Source organism: Helicoverpa zea, chromosome 17 (genome assembly GCF_022581195.2).
Source record: "Helicoverpa zea isolate HzStark_Cry1AcR chromosome 17, ilHelZeax1.1, whole genome shotgun sequence".
In the NCBI taxonomy this organism is placed as follows: domain Eukaryota; kingdom Metazoa; phylum Arthropoda; class Insecta; order Lepidoptera; family Noctuidae; genus Helicoverpa; species Helicoverpa zea.
Genome location: NC_061468.1, coordinates 1,997,020 through 2,020,398, shown reverse-complemented (window position 1 = coordinate 2,020,398; position 23,379 = coordinate 1,997,020). Strand labels below are relative to the sequence as shown.

At 37.3% G+C, this 23,379-nt stretch overlaps 2 protein-coding genes across 4 annotated transcripts in view; both read left to right on the top strand.

Annotated features, from left to right (window-relative positions):
* The window catches only part of LOC124638262 (phospholipid phosphatase 2-like), a 47,637-nt gene that overhangs the window by 19,510 nt on the left and 4,748 nt on the right, over positions 1-23,379 (top strand). For 2 of the 3 annotated variants that reach the window (XM_047175190.1, XM_047175192.1), the window contains exon 2: positions 16,171-16,267. In XM_047175190.1, coding sequence (XP_047031146.1) covers positions 16,171-16,267 — 97 coding nt within the window. Of the gene's footprint in view, positions 1-157; positions 334-16,170; positions 16,268-23,379 lie in introns of those variants that run through there. The other variant, XM_047175193.1, reaches the window with a different exon arrangement.
* On the top strand, positions 4,998-8,635 carry LOC124638261. Its single transcript, XM_047175189.1, has 2 exons — positions 4,998-5,615; positions 5,765-8,635. The coding sequence occupies exons 1-2, from the start codon at positions 5,305-5,307 to the stop codon at positions 8,472-8,474; spliced, it is 3,021 nt and encodes a 1,006-aa protein (XP_047031145.1). The 5' UTR covers positions 4,998-5,304; the 3' UTR covers positions 8,475-8,635.

Here is a 23,379-nt window from a genome sequence, read left to right as displayed (position 1 = left end):
TCTTTTCAATGAAAAAATTGTTAACGATCGAGGCAACTGTCGGCCGATTGTTTAGTCTTCAGTGTGTCGTGTACTGTAAGTGCCGTTAAATTATATAGTCACGAGTAAAATACGTTATCAGTTGCGAATAAAATGTCGATATATCAACATGTTTTATTTAGTTAATGTACTTAAATAGTTCGCTAGTGACATCGATTTTTTAGTTAAAAAAATACTTACGCGATAATACCTTGGATTTTAATTATTTTTTTAACTAATTGACTGACTTGTGCGGTGTTAAGTGAACTTTGATATAACATTATGCAGTACCGCGGTTCGTACGAATCTGTGCAGGTAATCTATTCAATGGTTTAATACTTCATCATCAACAATTTAGGAGCCCAGCTCTTGTCGGTGCAGCTCCTTCCATTTACGCCTATCTAGCGCCAACTCCTGAACTACCTTATACGTCACAACATTCACCTTCTCTTTAATTTACTTCATGTAGTAGGACGACCCCTCTTTCCTTCGACTTTCCCTTCCACGATTTACATACATTAGAGAATTAAGGTTACTTATAAGAATTTTACGAGACATTAATTGCTACTCGTACGATGTTGGATTTGCGTCACTTCTGCAGGGGCTTTTCAATTACAAGTGTCATACACAGACACCTGTCTATTCAATGTCTGCGCATGAGTACCTTTTCAACTAAATATGTAAATGTGATGACATTGAACTCAATAGGTATTAGTGATTGTGAATACTTACTATTTTATTGCGATCTTCATTTTTTTATCAGTTTTATGTTAATGTGTTATGAGGTCTCTACAGTTTGAACGAAAGTTTTGTCTGATTTTAGTATCTAACGATGAATTTAAGGTATTGATATTCTCGCATAGATTTTTGACAAAAATATAAAATATGTATTATAGTAGCCATGAGTAAAACCAGGGCCTTAAACCAAGAACCAAGAACATATTTTCTTCCTTTTTCATAACGTTCGGAAATGCAAACCAAAAATTTTCATCTTTTGTTATCTTTTGGCATGTGTTGAATACAAAGTTTGCAATTTCGCGGATATTTTAGAAATTTTCAGATTTTTTTGCTAGAGATAGAAGAAACATTCGTCACACTGCAACACATCGATGGAATCTCACTTTTAGTTTATTTAAAAATGTCTTAAGTACATTTATTGTTTTGCTGAAATAATACCCGGAAGATGATCGTGATTGAACTGGTTTACTTTGTGATGACGTTTTGAAAGATTATCGAAATCAACAAAGGCTTCTGTTGAATAAACACTTGATAGGATTTGTCATTCAATTCATTGGAAATTGCAGGTAATTTTATGAAAATTCAATTGCAATGTTGCAAATCTGAAGGTAAAGTACCAATTAATTGCAACAATATTGAAAAATATGATGAATTCGAAGGATTAGGCAGAAGTGTACATAGGTATCTTTACATGTCTTCTTATTTATTTCAAAGTTAAAATAAAAATACATATGTGTATCAGGGTTTAAAAAATAACTTAAAAACAAAAGGTCCTATTTTCCGGAGCCACTGATATGTTTGTCTTGGATCACGAGCACTGTTAACGCACTCCATCGCGTAGCGAGTTCCGTGGTCACGCGTCGGCTCGCCGAGCACCCCCACCCCGCACGTTACTCGCCGGCAACAACGGACGAGTCCACTTCGTTCATTTTTTATTTAACATTTTTATTGTTATTTAGGCAGATTAAACAGTTTATTAATTCAATACAATTCTTTAATTGAAGAAACATATTCAACGCCTCAACATTGGTCCATCTTCACCGCATAACCAGCGCAATATTGGATTATAACCTATCAAGCATTACAACGAGACATCGCGCGGCACACGTGGAGCTCGAAAGGATTACGGATTACGGATTGGTATCGAAGTGTATTAACACCGTTTTATATTATTAACAGTGATCGTGAGTGCATTCTTGGTGATACTTGCAGGTAAGTAAGTACTCTCTTTGTCTTGCCGGGCCGTCAAAATGGGGTTAGATTTGGATTTACGTGATCTCACTAAGAAAAGAGGTAGTCTGCGATGCAGAATCACTAATTTCGGCAAATATGTGAATTCCCTAGACAAAACGTCATTAAACGATGAACATGTCGTGGAGCTTCAATTACGCGTGTCTAGTGCAGAGCAGATCTTCGCCGAGTTCCAGGAAATTCAATCCCAAATCGAGGAGCTCTCCGACGAGGCAGAGTTGTCACCTCAGTTGGAGACCAGAGATTCAATTGAATCGCAATATTATTCAATTATGTCAGTGGCCAAATGCATGTATAACAAACCAGAAGTTGCATCAGATAACTCGCAAAACTGTAAGAATAATAATAATGTACCTATTAAATTACCGACGATTTCGTTGCCTTCCTTTGACGGTTCATTTGAAAATTGGCTAGAATATCGTGACACATTTGTTTCCTTAATCCATAACGCAACCGAAATTAGTACGATTCAAAAATATCATTATTTACGGTCTTCATTGAAAGGTAGTGCCTTACAGGTCATAAAATCGTTAGAATTCAGTACAGATAATTATCAGGTAGCCTGGGAGTTGTTGACCAACAGGTATGATAACAATAGGTTATTAATTAATAATCACGTCAAATCGCTCTTTACTTTACAAACCATTACTAAAGAATCACCTGTTCAATTACGAAAATTAATAGATTCAGTATTAAAAAACCTCAGATCGTTAAAAATTATGGGTGAACCCACGGAACATTGGGACACTCTAATTATTTATTTGGTTGTTAGCAAGTTAGATTCTATTACGTGTAAAGAGTGGGAGAACAAAAAAGGTTCATTTGGCAAAGACGCTAAAGTAACATTAGACGACCTATTACAGTTTTTAAAAGACCGTTCGGATGTTTTAGATATGGTACAAGCTCAAGGTCACAAACAGCCTATTGAATCGTCAAAAAGGCCACTTAGTACATCTCAATCTTCACAACAAATTCGTAGCTTCATTTCACGTAAACAACCGCCGCGTGCAAGTACATCTGCAGCAAAATCATTGCGCGCCATCAAGTGCGTTATGTGTGACGGCAGTCATCCACTATACATGTGCATTGATTTTCTTAATCTATCTGTACAAGATAGGCATACATTCGTTTCAAACAAAAAGAACTTAATCTGCTCAAATTGCTTACGAACTGGACATTCAATAGATGAATGTCTGTTCGGGTCATGTAAACAGTGTTCACAAAAACACAACAGTCTCATTCATTTAAATAATACGAGTTCAAGTTGTAACTCAATTCGTTTTATACCTACAGTTACGCACACTGACGCGACCGCCGACGCCTTGACGCCGGCCGGCGCGGACACACAAGCGAATACTCTTTCCTTACATACTCATTCTTATGCTACGTTCACACGCGCGCCGCGCAGCCCGGCGGGCTGCCTGGCGGGCTGCGCGGCGTGCAGCCCGTCGCGGGCAGGCGGACATTCAAGCTGTTCACACGCGCGCCGTCGTGTCAGTCAGTGCAAGAATGGCGAGCAGCGAGGATCTCGGTGTTGTTGCTGTCATAGCCTTTGGCTTAATTTATTTTTATTGGAAAAAGAATCAAAATGATGAACGACGTTAACAATTCCGCCATGTTGTAATCTCCGATCGTAGCGACTTTCTTAGAACGTTTAATCGTCACGAAAGCGCAGGAGAGACTGACTGCCCGCGCGCGTGTAAACAGTCGCCGGGCGCCCGCACATTCATCCTTTGAACTTTGCCAAAAAACCGACACTCGCCCGGTTCGCGGCATTCACGGGCACGGGCGCGTTCACGGGCTCGAGCGTACCGTTTACACGCTTGTGAACGTGACTGTGCCCGTTGAATGTCGATTTGAACGCGCGCGTGTGAACGTACCATTATCATTCAAAGCAAACCGTGCAGTCTATCACATTAGAACAGGTTCTGCTTTCAACCGCACTTGTTGAAGTCTGTGACATCAATAACACATATATTGTTGTGCGTGCCCTGCTCGATAGCGGCAGCCAACGATGTTTCATTACAGACTCACTTTGCAAACATTTACGTTTAGATACCATACAGTCCACTCATAACATTACTGGTATAGGTAATAGTGTTCAGCGATCAGAACAGTCCTGTGAACTATTCATGCGCTCAAGGATTAATAACTTTAGTACACGTTTAAAATGCTGCGTTTTACCTAACATTACATATTGTTTACCAAATACACACATTGAATGTACGTCATTACAATTACCGCAAAACATAGAACTCGCGGATCCGAGGTACTATGTACCTTCGGAGATCGACATTCTCATCGGAGCCGACGTGTTTTGGGGTTTGCTACGGGAGGGCTTATTACGCTTACCTAGCGGGCCTTATTTGCAAAACACCCAATTGGGTTGGATAATTTCGGGCGCATTAGCCAATAATAAACATGTCGAAAATACAACAAATAACATGATAAGTTGTTCATTGTCGAGTTCATATTCATTGTTATGGTACGTTCACACGCGCGCGTTCAAATCGACATTCAACGGGCACAGTCACGTTCACAAGCGTGTAAACGGTACGCTCGAGCCCGTGAACGCGCCCGTGCCCGTGAATGCCGCGAACCGGGCGAGTGTCGGTTTTTTGGCAAAGTTCAAAGGATGAATGTGCGGGCGCCCGGCGACTGTTTACACGCGCGCGGGCAGTCAGTCTCTCCTGCGCTTTCGTGACGATTAAACGTTCTAAGAAAGTCGCTACGATCGGAGATTACAACATGGCGGAATTGTTAACGTCGTTCATCATTTTGATTCTTTTTCCAATAAAAATAAATTAAGCCAAAGGCTATGACAGCAACAACACCGAGATCCTCGCTGCTCGCCATTCTTGCACTGACTGACACGACGGCGCGCGTGTGAACAGCTTGAATGTCCGCCTGCCCGCGACGGGCTGCACGCCGCGCAGCCCGCCAGGCAGCCCGCCGGGCTGCGCGGCGCGCGTGTGAACGTAGCATTAGATATTGATCATCAATTAAAGCGTTTTTGGGAATTAGAAGAGGTTGACAGTGGCCAATCAAAAAATAATATTTTCACAGAAGACGAAAGGGCGTGTGAGGAACTTTTTACCTCCACCACCACTCGCGATTCCGACGGTAGGTTCGCGGTTCGAATTCCGCTACGTGAATCAGCTGATGCGCTCGGCGATTCGTACGAGTCAGCGAAGAATAGGTTATTATCTTTAGAACGAAGGTTAGATCGTTCGCCCGAATTAAAATGTATGTATTCCGATTTTCTTAAGGAATATTTAGCGTTAGGGCACACGACACATGACCCGCATCGATACATTTTCATCACCGTATTATTTTTTACCACACCATTGCGTACAACGAGAAAGTACCACTACTAAACTGCGCGTCGTGTTCGACGCCGGTGCGAAAACAACTTCGGGCAAATCGTTAAACGATTTACAGTATATTGGCCCTCCGCTGTTAAATGATTTAGTGACTATTCTTCTGCGGTTTAGACAATTCGCGTACGTAGCATGTGCCGATGTGGAGAAATTATTTAGACAGGTGAATATACAATCTGATCAACGTCAACTGCAGTTAATTATGTGGCGGGATAATAAACAAGACCCTAATGGCCTTACTACAAAAACTTTAACCACTGTTTTGCACTTGTCTAAAAAAAATGTGGCTCCAAAATGAACCATATGTCAACGTCATAATTTGACATTTTTTTAGACAAGTCTTAAACTGACGTTAAAAAGTTTTTGTGGTAAGACGGTATAGGTATATATCGACTAAATACCGTGACGTACGGTACCGCGTCTGCGCCGTACTTAGCGATGAGATGTTTACGTCAGTTAGCATTCGATTGTACTGATGAACAAGTTTCAGATAAAATTTTAAATTCATTTTATTGTGACGATTTTATTTATTCGCATAATAATAAGCAAGAGTTATTAAGGCTATGCAAAAATATTACTGAAGTTTTAAAGGCAGGTTGCTTCCCGTTACGTAAATGGTCTTTTAATTTCGACGTTAGTTCATCAGATAGTTGTACAAAATCATTATCACTCGATAAAACTACACAATGCAAAACACTCGGTTTACGTTGGTGTAACAGCAGTGATGAATTAAATTTTAAAACTAATTTAAATATCAACATTGATACCACTCAACTTACTAAACGTAAAGTACTTTCCATTATATCGCAGGTCTATGACCCACTGGGGTTATTAGCGCCAAATATTATTATTACTAAAATTCTTATTCAACAACTGTGGCTACGTAAAATCGGCTGGGATGAGCCTGTACCTTCTGATTTAGCATGTTCGTTTATTAAATTAATTACTTCTCTTCAACATTTATCAGAAATACACGTTCCGCGACATGTAACTACACAGCATGCACAGCAATTGGAACTACACATATTCACAGACGCTTCGCAAGACGCTTATGGCGCTTGTGCCTATATACGTAGCACTTGTGAACAAACGAATAAGGTTGTTGTTAGATTGTTATGCGCGAAAAGTAAGGTCGCACCATTAAAGGTGGTTAGCGTACCACGTCTCGAACTGTGCGGTGCGTTAGTTGGTGCGCGCCTTTATAAAAAGATTGCCGCTTCTATGGATTTAACGTTTGAAAGGGTATATTTTTGGAGCGACTCGACAATTGTTTTGGGTTGGTTGCGGACTCATCCTACCTTATTGAAAACATTTGTCCAAAACAGAGTATGTGAAATTAATGATTTGACTACCGGCTGCGTTTGGTCACACGTGCAGGGCGTGTATAACCCAGCTGATCTGTTAACGCGTGGAATCCATCTAACGGAACTTATTCATAACGACTTGTGGTGGGTCGGTCCAGGGTTCGTTTTCGATGGCGATTATGATGTATCTAGTACCGATATACCTTTGACCGATTTACCTGAAACTAAACCTAATAAAGTAGTTGTTTTATACTCGTCATGTAACGTGTTTCCTTTCGAAAAATTTTCATCTTTCACTCGTATGATACGAGCGGCTGCATATATTTTGCGATTTATACATAACGCTCGTTATAAACACGAACGTAAACAGGGTTCATTAACCGTTGATGAATTACGTAAATCAACTATTTTACTTGCGCGATTATCTCAAAACGATTCATTTCCTCAAGAATATAATTCATTGTTAAATAAATCATCCAATACAAAATTTTCCCGTAATTTGTCCGGACTTAACTTGTTTCTTGATAAAGATCTAGTAATCAGGGTAGGAGGTAGATTGAATAATTCTACTGAGTTCACCTACGATAAAAAGCATCCTGTATTGCTTTGTAGCAAGCACAAATTCACTTCGCTTCTATTTGAATATAAACATAAATACTTATGTCATGCTGGCCCACAGCTACTACTCTCGACCATTCGCGAAGAATGGTGGCCACTTGGTGGCAGAAATCTAGCTCGTTCAACTATTCACAAATGCGTTCGTTGCGTTAGGATGAATGGAAAAACATTGAGCCCTATAATGGGTAACTTACCATCTAACAGATTGGTACCGGGCTTTCCGTTCATGCATACTGGTACTGATTATTGTGGTCCAGTATATATTTTAAACCGCCAAGGGAGAGGTTCTCGATTAATCAAATGTTATGTATGCATCTTTGTGTGTTTTGCTACTCGCGCTTTACATTTTGAACTGGTGACAACTCTGTCTACTGAGGGATATCTTCTCTGTCTCAAGCGATTCATATCACGCAGAGGCAAACCCGCTGTCATATATTCGGACAATGGGAAGAATTATGTAGGCGCAGCTAAGGAGCTAGGTGAATTTCTGTCTACTCACTCAAATGCATTAATCGAAGGGGCTGCTTTGGACGGTATTTCGTTTAAATTTATTCCACCTTACTCACCTCATTTTGGTGGCCTGTGGGAGGCAGGGGTGAAATCCTGCAAGTATCACCTTAGACGCGTCTTAGGCAATTCACACCTCACTTTTGAGGAATTTTATACGGTGTTAGTGCAGGTCGAGGCCGTCCTTAACTCCCGTCCGTTAACTCCACTATCAGCTGATGCCAACGATCTGCAAGCTTTAACGCCTGGACACTTCTTAATTGGGCGCCCGCTTACCGCACCATTATGCGACGATATCACTGACGCAGTCACCACTCGCTTGCCACGTTTTGATCGAATCGAACAAATGCGCCAACACTTCTGGCGGAGATGGTCAAAGGAGTTTGTCAGCGAATTGCAAACGCGCACAAAATGGAAGGCCAACAAGAGCGAAGTCACGGACAACACACTTGTTCTCATCAAGGACGACAACTTGCCTCCTTTGAAGTGGCGTCTAGGACGAGTAGTGGAAGTCCATACCGGTAAAGACGGAGTCTCCCGAGTAGCGAAGATCCGTACAGCCTCTGGAGAAGTACAACGCGCCTTTAGTAAAATCTGCCCGCTACCGGTACAGATGTCTGCTGGAAGCCAAGACATTCCAGGGGCCGGAGGATGTTAACGCACTCCATCGCGTAGCGAGTTCCGTGGTCACGCGTCGGCTCGCCGAGCACCCCCACCCCGCACGTTACTCGCCGGCAACAACGGACGAGTCCACTTCGTTCATTTTTTATTTAACATTTTTATTGTTATTTAGGCAGATTAAACAGTTTATTAATTCAATACAATTCTTTAATTGAAGAAACATATTCAACGCCTCAACAAGCACTAAACCAAATTGCATAACTTTCAGTCATTCCCAATATAATACTAGAATATCGTTAGATAATTCCTGAAGTAAACAACTAATCCATCTATCAATACGGTTGTAAACTGTTATAAAATGCTGTGTGAATCTCTTGCACGTGTTCTTGTTAACAAAACACGATTTTAAAATTATAATCAGTTGTTATCTATTATATTATATCCTAATAACTCTATCTGGTCGGCTTACTTTTAAATTGTAATTCACGATGATTTTACAATGATAATATGCCTAAGTTTTATAGCTGTGCGTAATAGATAGTAAAATTCTTCCGCTAAAATTGGAGATTGGATTTCAATGATTGTTAGTTTTTGTTTCATAATTATTTATCACAAAAAATAGAAATAACGAGATAAAAATATAAAGATTTTTAGGCGATATGACATACAACATATTATGACACACCTTCAAATTACTATTACTGGATACTGAATTTTATCAAAATGTAGCTTTTTACTCATTATGTTCCCCAAGGATTTAAAAAACCACTTAAATGTAGCAAGCCTGGATTGAATCATGCTAATCAGCTGTCAAATTATCCTTGGTAAAACCGCCGATTTGACAACTGGAAATGAGACAAAATGGGTTACACTTAACTTTAACATAAGTATATTTGGTACTAAAATATCTATGACTGGACATTATCCATACAAAAAAGTACGTAGGTATTTGATAAGAATACTTTACTTAGTATTGACTCACTATATCCTGTTTTACGTCATCGAGGTCATGATAGGTCATCTATTATGAAATATTTTGCCAAAAAAAAAAGATTTTTAGAAATATTCTTTATTTTTCCAAAATTTCCACGCAACGCATTCTGAAGAAAACCCGGTTTACCTTACCTAAGTAAATAGACTATTTACCATCGGCATTTTCAAAACATACCTTTAGTTCCTAATATTAACGACTTTAAACTAACTCAGTTTTATAATATTACTATTTATTAACTTCACAATGAACATTTTTGATTAGGCGATCTTTCTTTTTACATTTGTAAACATCAAAAGATGCCGAAAGTTAACCAAAACCTCACTTATTGTTGAACTGCTAATAACACTCAAAACTTATGCTTTCTGAAATTCAAAATACCTTACACTTTTACGAACTTTAGACTTTAGACAATGTACAGCTCATTATATTTAAAGCTTTGCCGATAATACAAGAATTGATTAGGAAATAATATTCATAAGCACGTAGGATACCTATTGTTCTAAAACAATGTTATTACCTGTAATTACTGTAAAATGGGCTGTTTGTGTAATGTTTCTCAAAACTGTAAAGACAGTGTGCAATAAACAAATGAGATGGTGTTAATATTAAAATGTATATTATAGGCATTATGATAAAACAATATTTAATGTGTAGTCTGAGAGACAGGCAACTCTTATGTCTTAAAGACCTTACATCCTAACATTCCTAACATTAGAAATAGGTCATTATATCCTATTATTAGGAAAGGCGGGAAAACCGATTTCAGAAGGATTAAAATGGGGTGGTAGAAGCTATGAAAGAAGTCGTGGTGGCCTAGTGGGTAAAGGACCAACCTCTCAAGTAAGAGGGCGCGGGTTCGATCCCAGGTCAGGCAAGTACCAATGCAACTTTTCTAAGTTTGTATGTACTTTCTAAGTATATCTTAGACACCATTGACTGTGTTTCGGATGGCACGTTAAACTGTAGGTCCCGGCTGTCATTGAACATCCTTGGCAGTCGTTACAGGTAGTCAGAAGCCAGTAAGTCTGACACCAGTCTAACCAAAGGGTTATCGGGTTGCCCGGGTAACTGGGTTGAGGAGGTCAGATAGGCAGTCGCTTCTTGTAAAGCACTGGTACTCAGCTGAATCCTGTTAGACTGGAAGCCGACCCCAACATGATTGGGAAAGGGCTCGGAGGATGATGTAGAAGCTATGAAAGACATGGGGTTTTCTGTAAGCTACTCCAATTTGCCAAAATTTTAACGTGATCAAAACAAGCACGAAAATTTCTTTTCCTATTTGTGTATTTTGTTACCAACTTCGTTTCTTTATTTTCAAGACCACCTTCATGAAAAGATAATGTGTGGGCTTAATTTATTGGATGCATAAATAAGAATAAACTCAACAATTCCGCGAACAAAAGCGACCACATCAAACCATACTTAATCAGGAATCTTCATACTTTTTGTACTTTTTCCGATGTCACGCTCCGGTCAGAGAGTTCACGGTCATAAGGAAACGGCCGTAATTCAAACTGAATCTCACACCAATGAAACAAACGAAAAGCTACCTTATTTCTCTGAGACAAGGTTCAAAATTGCAAAACACAGTCTAGGAGATTCGCTTGACTGACCATTATAAGTTGACCCCCTTTCATTCAATTGTCATACTAATTTCTTCGAGGAGAAAGAGTATAGTGTATAAAGAGGGGTCAAGATACTTTGGGCATGTTTTACATGTAAAATATTCTCAAAAACGACGCCGTGAAAATGCTTGAAGCGACATCTTAAGCTGGATTAATATACTTAGTGCTTACAGGGCTATTGTTTGGGACGTTGAATCATCTTATGTTGCAGATAGAGAAAATTTTGAGACATTTTCGATAATAACCAAACTTACTTAAAATATAATTACCTACTTATTTAACATTTATGTAGTTTGGCTAATAAATTATTAGCAAAACCCTTCGTCTTATTTGGAATATTTTTTAAACCTATAAATTAATCATTTATTATGTAAGTAAATAACACATTGACGTTTAACATTGTGGGAAGTAAAGCAAGTTTAAACTAGTTCCTAAACATTCAAGAATGCATACTAACAAGAGATCAATTAATTGATCGATCGATTAATCGCCTTGTCAAAATATAAACGACGCGTGAACAAGTTTTCAAGAGTCAAACTGTCAAGTTATCCGGTTGTGTCAAATATGTCAGTTTAATTACTAACTTTAATTTGACGATTAATACAGAGTGAGGTTAGCAGGGATTTAAGATTTTATTTGATAACTAATAAACCAGTTCCATAAATCTATATTATTATTATATTTGTATGTCTCTAACCGACCACGGGACTACAGAGTCCCGGATTTTTGGAAGGCGAACGTGGGGCCGAAGCCAACACGCTGAAGCCCTTTTGAGACAACTTTAATGAAATGGTAACACAAAACCGACGATTATCCCTGTATACACTATAGAAATGTACCCAAGGACAATCCCCGGTTCTGTGCTAAACTATTGCTAACTATGGATGAAAACTACTTAGGCTATTGTGATGGGATGCTAATGGACTAGGAATGGGGAAACTACGGGAACTATGGCACCTGCCGATAACAATGTAGTAAATACACGTAAAAATGGCAGGTGGAGACTCGCCAACTCACTTACTGGGCCCCCGGGAATCAGTCGCTAAATCGCAACAAGGGGGCAACAGGTACATGAGCGGCTGAAGGGTGAGGATACCTCGGCGGACTTTAAACGCAGATCACGCGCTCCCTGTGGGTCCAGCATCACCGGCCCACTCGCCACTTACCACGAGGCACCTACCCTCCGAGTGGGCTGTTAACCCTGCTCTAGCGACTCCACTCTGACCGGCCGATGAAGGCAAGCCAAGAGGCGGGAGACCTATCCCCCGTCATGCTTCACTCCGGCAGGCCGGAGATGGGGGACAGTATACTCTCCCTGGAGCACTCGGATATATAGCCCCGCGGGGTCGCTACTCCCCGTCATCCGCCTCAGATGCCCTGCGGGGCTTATTATTATTATTATACTTATAATAAATATGTAGGGAGGTCAATTCTGTACATTGAGTATATTTCAAAAATAACTATTAGGGGGTGATTAGTGATCGATACTGATGCCAAAAATGCAATCAGAAAAATTTTTGTCTGTCTGTCTGTCTGTCTGTCTGTCTGTCTGTCTGTCTGTCTGTATGTTCGTTATGGAAACAAAAACTACTTGACGGATTTCAATGAAACTTGGTACAATGATTCTTCATACTCCTGGGCAGGTTATAGGATAGTTTTCATCACGCTACGATCAATAAGAGCAGAGCAGTGAAGGTAAATGTTGGGAAAACGGGAGAAGTTACTCCATTTTTTAAGCTTCCGTCGCGTGTGCAGCCCTAATGGTTACCGCTACGCAGAAACCATGTATGACGGAAATGTTCATCATAAAATTATGTAAAAAATATCCCATCACAGCATATTTCTATCTTTTATGGTTGACTCACAATAACACGTAAAACTCTCGGTAGGTTAGCAGTTCGGAGCTTTCTGATTATATTTGTCTACTATTACGTTTATAACACTCTCACTCACACTAATTAAAAATAGTTAACAGTATTACCTATTCCTTTAAAAAAAAATCATATAAATCGGTGAAGAAACACCAAAGTTATACATGAAAAACGGATAAGTCATCGCGCGTGAATACTGAATCACGCTATAAGGATCATTTTTGTGCAACGGTCGCCGCGCTCGACGCGACTCGCGGCGCGGTGTCTGCGCGAGCTTCATACATTATTTGGCTGTTGGTGCGATTGATGCGAATAGACGTTCAGAGTGTTCAACCTTATTGCGCGACTTTTAGGTTTTAAATAATTTATTTTTAACTTTCTTTTGTTGTTATTTTATAAAATAGGTTAGTACCTATTAGTTATTTTGGTAGTATTTAAATAGTTTACATTTTATTTCTTAAAGTAGTAGTAGGTACGCATAGATTTAGATAATTCGAAGGGCTTGTGTTTATTATTTCTTCCTCTCTTTGCACGAAGTTCGACTCTAACGCGGACGAAGTCGCTGGCAGAAGCTAGTTGACAATAAATTTCCAGTTTTGGTAATATAACGCGACTATTTTATTTTAAACTAAGAGACCACTTAACCACTATTTAACTATTTATGCACCATTTAACTATAACGATGATTTTAAATACACCGTCAACCGCCGACTAAATTATCGTAGTTAAATAAACCCTTTGTAAATGTCGACGAATTTCAGCGACTTCTATCTACGTATACAAAATACAAGCTTAGGTACTTCAGGAATTTGCAAAAAAGTCCAAGTGTCCATTACTTACGCTAGCGTAAATGCTACAAAATTTTATGATAAGCTATCGTTACTCTGTCATTTGTAAGAACCTTATTCCTATATTATTCTAATGGGTAACATTGATGTCGTAAGGTAATGTCCCGGGTTCGATGTTAAGCTAAGTCAAATTTAAGAGCTCTTGAAAACCATACTTGATTAATAGTGTAGTACTTTTGAGATGTTTTTAAGTACGTGTGAGAAAAAGTTTCACTTTTAAACAACGGTGGGTCAAGTTTATTTGGATAATAAATGTATGAGTAGGCTTTCTGCCCAATAAGGCCGAAAATCAATTCGGTAGTAGAAAGAGGCGTACTAAAAGAGAGAATCTATTTAGGTAAGACTCAGTTAAGTAACCCACCTAGTTTCCTTACCTGAAATATGTTAATTGGGAACAGCAAAATTGGGACCAAATCTCGAGATACACGTGTCTAAAGTTATGATCACGTCTCTTTAATCTGTGTCTTAAACAACATTTCTCTTTCAAATTCAAAATGTAGGAAATAGGATAGTAGGTTTCCCTCAATAGCACTCTGCGACCTAAAACCCTATTACGCTTACGCAAAGACGACAAATTTAAATTAAACTTCCATCTGGAAAGTACTCAAAACCGCCCACATTGGGACCCTAAACTGGTACAAAACATGCCCTATTTCCTTTGAAAACTTAGGTTCAGACCTTAACAAACAAACCTGGAAATTACTTGTTTAATGCTGACCACAAAACGACCGCATTTGTACATTACTGTAGGAGAAGATCATGAAAGAAGGAAAGATGAGCGGAGATGGCATGTAGGTTAGGCACCTTCTTCATGTAGGTTAGGTCAAATGCGTACTCTGGGGGTGACAAAAGTGCTCAGTTAACTGAACTAAGTAATAAGACACATCTGTCGAAGATTTTTGGTTTTACAAAAATGGACTACGACTGCGGAGCCAGTGACATTCCTCGTCCCCCAAACACCTGGGTTTTTTCAGGATATTTGCTATATGACATCTCCGCTCATCATTATGATCTCCATGCACAAAATACAGTGAAAGCTTTGGTTTACTTTGTGCCTAAGTAAACAGTCGAGAGGAACCGCAAACGCTAGCTAAATAAAGCATATAGCCTTTGTAGGTAGCCTTCGTTTAATGGCATAACGTCTGGACAGGGAAGGCACAAAATAGATGCAGAAAATTCACTTAGAAAGGAAGTGGAAAAAGTTGTCTATTCAGAACATTTATGACGAAGCTGCACAGCGTTATGATAAAGATCGAAAAATACTGATGATAAAATGGATCTACTTAAACTCGTCATTTAACTTTGCCGCTCGAAAGTCGGCTAGTGACTTCACGCAAGCCAAAATAAGAACGAAAACGAATAACCCTTTTCACCTATTTACCTCTGTATTTGTTAATTATCCTTCATACTACTGTTTACAGTTACTTACTAATGTAATTCACAACTCTTTGATTACAATTTTCTCTTACACGTGCTAACTCTACATAGCAGATTTTAAACTTAGCCTTCTGCATATCTATTTCATGCTAGAGGTCATTATCCTAGTAACAATGAAGGCCAGCCCTCCGACCTTCCAAGGTCACAGCGCCAAGGTCACGCCGACCTTGCTCTGAAAGGCTCTGAGGTAATCCTATCTTAACGGTTGACTTAGCAGAATTCCACTTAGGATTAAGGGGCCCAATAGACTTTAGACTAAACTGTCGCCCGATAGTTGCCTGAAGGTCGGCTGACGGCTTATTTTGAATTCACATAATTTAAGTTTAATTGTGAATGTGTTTTTGTGTGTAATTTAATGGATCTTATGTAATAAATGTATGCGTGGTCGTTGTATGTGAGCAGTATCATTCATCTCCCGATTTATGAATGCAATCAAAGTATCAGCCGACGAAAAATTTGCAGTGTGAGAGGGTTCTTAGTGAAAAGTTCTCTTGGTTTATTCATGTCAAAAGTACTTTTAGAGTAGGTAAGTATTATTTTCCGTCAGATTTAGGGCTTTATTCGAATTGAATTTTTTTGGACGAGTTTTGTTTTAAGCTAAGTCTGAAAAAGGTTGTTTTAAGACGGATGAAATGTACATTAATCCCTTGTAAATACTAGAAATGTGAGAGATTTTCGTAATGCTTATAGAACTAAACTTTTGGACAGATTTTCACATTTTATCATGCTAAAGGCCCCGGTGAAGAGTACCTACCTAAAGACATCTTAGTACACATATAGTTATCGGCACGGATAATGAGCTCTCGGTGGAAGAGTGGGGATAGCTTTGCGCACCGTACACTTATAGCAATAAATCACTTCTGCGCAGGTGAAGGTCAGGGCTCAATATCCTTGCCGATGATTACACTAGTTTTATTATCTTAGTTTCCGATGCTAACCTTTTATTTCTTTGTTTCAGAGAAGAGATGTGGAGTCCCAATCTACGAAAACCAATTTCTGGAACAGACATGGCTTATGGTGGACCATGGGCATTGATTTGCCTCTCCTTCTGATATGTAAGTAACCAACTTTCTTGTGTATTTAACTAGTATTATGTACCTACAGTTTAGACTATACAATTCTGAGAAAAGAATAAATAAAGTCAACAAGATTGATAGATACTTTTTTAAAAACGTTGTGCAAATGTTAACTTTTAGGAATATCTTGAGAAGGTTACTAAAGACCTACCCTCATGTTTCTTGGAAAGCAAATAAAAGAAACCTTAAACTGCAAAACTCTAAACACTGGTAAAAACGGAAACTAACTTTCAATTGAAAATTGCCTTTAAAAATATAAGTTTACGGGTGTTTAGAGTATAAATTTAATGTATTTTTACAACAAACCCGTAGGAAACATTTTCTGCTGAAGAGCGAGACGTTTGTAGGTAATTACTTACTACTAATAAAAGTTATAGCAAGATATACACACTACATTATGTTCTTCATTGCCTAAATACTTACTATTGAAAGTACCACTAGTTATAGGGGTCAATGTGACTTTCATATCGTTTATTTCAGTAAAAACAGTTACATCTTTATTTTATTTACGTTTACACATTGCTTATTACTGTCGTAAAGCGAATATCAAGCAGTTTATCTTACTTTATATTAACTTCGTGTGTGGTATCAGAATTGTACAGTCAACTTCAGGTCAGTGGTAACAGTTTTATGGGAAAATTGTACTTATTACTATTGAGTTAAGGTGCATGACAGCTACCACTGATGTGCAGTCTTCCGTACCTATACCTTGTACATTATACTCGAAGAACTTTTTCGATCCGAAGTTAATTACCTAGTGACTTCATGATAGGTAAATGAATGACCGAAACGCGGTTTCGCCGTTTCTGGTGCCGTTGACAGCCCTGTCAGTCAGTGCCAAAAAGCTTTATTTACCTTGAAAACTGACAGCTGTCAAGTACACACAAAATTGGATACCACTAGGTAGGTACATAATAGTGTTATGTTGATCGTACATTTTGACAGTTGCGCAATCATTAATAGCCAACTTCAGATCATCACAGTTATTTGAGGAGACCTGTATTCGCAGGAAGCTACAAAATAACCATGCATCCTAAATTAATCGAATAAATTATTGGATTAATTGATATTGGACTAATAACGGACGAAAATAATTAAGTACACGAGTAAAATAAATATTGATGACCATAATCTGTTGACTACCAAAAATGGCTGCCGTTTCATTTTTCATAATATAAAAAGTACTCTGTGGTTTCATTGCAACGAAGACAGATATAATGTTGCCAGTAATAATAAATTGGGCTGATTTATTTTGGGATGGGAATTTGTAAATGCTGGATTTTGAACTTTATGTTTTAAGGAATTAAATATATTTTACAGTGTCAGTTAAAAGTAAAAATATCTCGTGCATTTTTATTTATTTTTTATTTTAATCCATGTAGATTCATGCGTATTTTGATAAGATTTTTCTTACCCATACTATACTATTAAATTATTATTTTTCTGTATAACTTATGACTGTTGGTGGTTTTATTTGTCGATACAAAAATAATAAAAAACACAGCATGCGGTAGGTAATTTTAACGTTATAGAGAGGAAAGTTGAATTTTTCTAAACAAAATGACTGGGTAAAATAAAATTACCTACAAAATGAGCAGGGGACTTTATTATAAATAAAACAATTTACCTAAACGCAATAAAACAATTGCTTCAGGAAAACTGAAGGAAAACCTCAATAAATGTAATAACTATATACTTAGGACAACATCGTAAACAAGTGATTAATTAAAATGAATTTAGTATGATGATAATTATTTTAATATGTATTCATTTGCTATAAAAAAAAAAAAAAAAAAAAAAAAAAAAAAAAAAAAAAAAAAAAAAAAAAAAAGTCGTGGTGGCCTAGTGGGCAAAAAACCAACCTCTCGAGTATGAGGGCGCGGGTTCGATTCCAGGTCAGGCAAGTACCAATGCAACTTTTCTAAGTTTGTATGTACTTTCTAAGTATATCTTAGACACCAATGACTGTGTTTCGGATGGCACGTTAAACTGTAGGTCCCGGCTGTCATTGAACATCCTTGGCAGTCGTTACGGGTAGTCAGAAGCCAGTAAGTCTGACACCAGTCTAACCAAGGGGTATCGGGTTGCCCGGGTAACTGGGTTGAGGAGGTCAGATAGGCAGTCGCTTCTTGTAAAGCACTGGTACTCAGCTGAATCCGGTTAGACTGGAAGCCGACCCCAACATAGTTTGGGAAAAAGGCTCGGAGGATGATTTGCTATAAACTTTTATAAGAACTCCTTATAAGAATTACGTATAAGAACTGAGTTTTATTATATACATTATATAGCTACAGTTTTAAAAATGCCAAGAATAATGTACTAGAAAACGCATTTAGTAAATGAAAACGGAGAAAAGTTCTTATTACCCATAATTGATAATTTAATAAAAAAAAACAATGAGTTGTTTTTAAGAGAAATAAACAACACTTCTTTTCTTTCTGGTAGTTATTATGAAACTTAGTCATAAGGATAATTAATAATAATTAGAAATTTAATGCAATAATTGTCAATATTTTGCCGTCTTGGTGCACAGAAAAACAATATGTTTTTTGTAAAATCATCGCGCATTTTACTTAACCAAGTTAGTAATAAAAAGGGCTACCTCCAACTTTATGTCTACTATTTATTATGTCTATGTACTAACAATAAATTGATATTAAGCAGTCGCTCCTTGTAAAACACAGCTGCATCGGGTTAGACTGGAAGCTGACCCAAACATAGTTGGAAAAATGCTAAGCAGATGATTTATAATAAATTGTCAGTAACGTGTTTCCAAACAAGAACACTTTGTGTGTTCTTCAAATGATTAATTAACAACTCACAAAACCGAGCAGTCCACAACATATCTTCAGAACACAAACTAAAAATAACATCCACTTTTGGAAACAAAAATAAAAATAACTTCAAAACATGTCACCCGTTACCAACAAATGACAAACTTTTCAAAATAATAATAAAAATAGCTAATCTGGAAAAAAAGGTAAAAAATATTTTTTTCATGAAACACACGTGGTTCACCCCACAGTGCGGGTTTAGGGTTGTCACGATTTAGAAGAGATTTTAGAAATTAAGCATTATGATACTGAGTAACGATATTTTGAACTAAAACAGCTTATAAATTATACTGTTCTTATGATATAGTGCGAAATAAAAGTCAAAGTCATTTATCACAGAAGTTAGGTAAAATAAAAATAATTTCCTTTTTGCTTAAAAACAAATAACATATGACAAAGACCTATACTATCGTCGTATATAACTAATAATTAATATGCAGAATACCTCACGTGTTTAGAATAACAATAAAAACTAAGTACACGTTCATAAAGATTCGCATTTATTGACGTCAAATACGCAGTAAACTAAAGCGGTACTTGATAGACGGCGCCTATGACATTATGGTCAACAACGAGTTCCCATAAGTAATTATTATAGGTGTTTAATGCGTCATTTAGGGTAAAAATACATACCTGATAACATTACTTGAATTACCTACGTAGGTAGGTACTCAAAGATTCCCGTTACCTACCTATATAATACAATAAAATAAAATAATCTCAATACTATATGTATGTACTTCCAAGAAAGTAATGAAGAAAGTAATTAAAAAAACATTCAATGAATAATAATTAGGTACGAGTTTGCAGCTGGCAACACTCGCCGTATGTGGCAGAATGCACGCAATCGCAGTCACTGTTTATGAATACGAAAAAAAAAACGGTGTCAACGACCTTTTGACATAAAATGATCGTTCATTAGGCCACCGAGAACATGGTGTTAAAAATAAACTGAAAATTATGTAATTATTTGCTCTAGTTTTACATCATAATGAAGTTATTCCTAGCTACATTGTTATTTTTAATCTTATGTACTTTACATCACGATAATATTCTATAAGCAACATTGTGACAATGTGGCAATAATATTTATTATGAGATGCAACTGAAAAATGCGGACTGTTTTAGTCACTTAAAAATAAATCAGTACCTAGTTAATTAAATGGGTAGGAATATTTCGTAAATATTATAAGAAAATTATTTCATATGTTATATAAAATTAATTTACGTGTAAGTATCTACACATTCTATTTTAATAAATCTGTTCAATGAAGTAAGTAAAACTCCTTAGGTGATTTCATGAGGTGAGTCGCACAGTTGCTGTCCGTTATATAAAAAAAAATCAATTAAAATATGGTTTCAAAGTTTCACCAAAACCATTAATCGTTTATTACCGATACAAGTTAATTGAAAAACGAAGCAGCCAATTTATAATCAAGTTATAAGCAATAAGTTTTAAAATTGTAGGGATAAACGCATCTTCATCTTTATAAGGCGACAATAAATTTGGCGGCTTTTTACGATATGTTGGCGATAACAGAATGTAACCAATCAGGATTCAAACCACGTTATGGTTTATAAAAACTATGATTGTAGACGTTAACACATGCCGCCTTTTTGACAGTTTTAAAAATATTTTTGTTTATTTTCGCACGTTTTGGGCAATAGGTATTTTATAATGCAGTTTGAAAATGGTTTCAGTTCTAATACTATTGTCACTATAGCTTTTAAATAGATAATACCTGCTAAGTTATTTTCATTTCGGTAATATTTTTTTATCAAAGTTTTTATTATTAATTATTTTCTCCAAGATAATTAATTGTTAAGCAGCAGCTAAAAGTCTTCTTTACCCTTTTATGTTAACACCCCGTTGCGTCGCCCGCTGTTCGCTCGACTTACAAGTGGTATTTTAATCGATACCTATTTATGGGCGCTCGATTTAACGGTCATTATCGAGTGTAATCGATTCTCGGTTAATTGTTGTAATATTCGGTATCGTGCTGATAATTATAGCTCTCGCCGTGAATCTCACGCATCGATACCATAATTTAAATTAATTTGATTAAAGATAAGCTTTAATAACCAGTTTTCATTTAGTATTCATTAATTTTACGCATAGGTACTTAATTATTTTCTTCGCGGTTAAGCGACTTTTCTCCCTGACGTGATTCTGTCGACAACGCCATCTGTTATCGAGTAGCGGCAACTTTTGCATCTCAAGCAACATTCCGAAATTAGTGTCGCTTCAATTTCTCATTAAAATAATATCTACGTATTTTAAATACATATTTACAATATGACTAACATTGCTATTAACCAATTAAAATTAGAATAACTTTTCTCAGTAGGTATTGCCAACGATAGCAATTTTCCAATTACGCCCTTTTAATACACATGGCTGGCTAGAACGTGCTGGACCACGCAGCAGGCCCACGTGGGGCCCAACGTGTCGGATGCACCGCAATTGGTCTAATAGTGCAGTTACGTCACGCCTTGTAATCGACTCCCGTGCATCTTGAGTGCGTTGCACGAGGTGCATCGTGACCTGAAGATGGGTTATGTAATACTGGCAACTCGTGTAAAATTACTGGCTATCAAGAACAAAAAAACTTTTCCTTTAATAACTTAATCAATAAAAGAAAACGTATAGAAAGTCAAAATTTGAAAAAAAAAAAACATTTCGTATCAATTTTTTTGTGTCCTAATACAAAATTTTATTGAATAACTATACACAAAATCTTCCGCATCATAATATCCAGGAACTCCCAAACCCTACTCATCTAAACACCTTGAAATCCTGCATCATTACACCAATAGAATCACTATTCAGCACCAACCAGCATAGCTTGACCCGCGGCGAAATGCAGAACTAATTTCTACTGAGAGAATTTTGGGAGTCGCTGTTAAAAGAAGCGACTTCGTAAGTGTCAGGATATACTGGTAGTAGTCTATTCCTGGTAGTCTGACATTGACTTTGAACCCATTATTTTGGGGATTGGTTAATATATGGTTTGAAGGAGGGCGACGGCCATTGCGATTGCGAAATTGTATAATAGCTTGTTAGGTAATACTGGAGTAGATTTGAGGTTCGTTCCGGGTTCTTTTGTTCCTGGTTTTCCTACTGCGTTTAAGTGACGTAGTCGGCTTGAAATTTGGAGATATGGTGTTCGTCTTACCTTGACCAGCAGTCGCAAGTTTGAAAACATTTCCAAAGACCTAGTAACTTTGCCTATACTAATATTATGAAACTGAAGAGTTTAAGGGTATGTTTAAGCAAAAAAACTCTTCATTATCTCAAGAAATCTGAGAATCTTAGGAACTACTGAACCGCTTTCAGTTTGATATCAGGTAAGATTGCAGTCTAATTTTTATCCTGGAACGCGAATGAAACTGCTGGTGTAGGGTAAATACGCCAAATGTCGGCCCCCTTAGCGATTTTCTGATTGCGGTTCGCTATAGCACCGTCAGTTTCCAACGAAAGATAGTTTCTGATGCGGTTTTGGATAGTTTGATTAATCTATGTCATGTTTATAGGCATAAGATTGATATTTCTACGAAAAGAAAAAAGTAATAAGGCTTAGATGCGTCGAGAACAGAAAAACCCTAAAGTCGGCCATTCACGGCCCAAGGTCGGTTGCGTTTTTTCCAAATGTCGGCCAGGTATAGGCTGTTTTAAATTAAGGCAGTGACAAATATTATTAACATGATTTATTTTAGCAGAATTATAATATAATACTAAGTATACATTTGTAATTGTATTTGTTTAATTTATAGTAAAATATTTTTTTTGTTTCCCCTAAACAAAAAAAGTCGTATTCACGACCAACCATTTATATTTTTTAAGCTAATAAGAACGGTTTAATAGATAGCAAGTATCAAACTATAAAGCTACCATAAACATGCCTACAATACTGTCAACTCCTACATTTAAACTTAACTCCTATACGATATAATGAATTATAATAAATAAATTATTTCATTTTGAGAAAATGAAAAAATATAAAAGTATTTTTTCATCAGCCTGTATAGTGGCGCTTGAGTTCGAGGCTGGTCGACATTACGATTATTTACGATTCTAATGTCGGCCCCTATTTCTTGTACCTTATTTCTCGAGATTCAACTAATATCACCCCGGCCGTTATTTGGCTATTAAACGTAAAATAGATCTATTTGCCTATAAGCTTTGCAAATTCTCTTGTTAAGCCAACGGAATTAGTACAATAGGAATTTATAAAATAGACTGCATTTGCTTTAAGT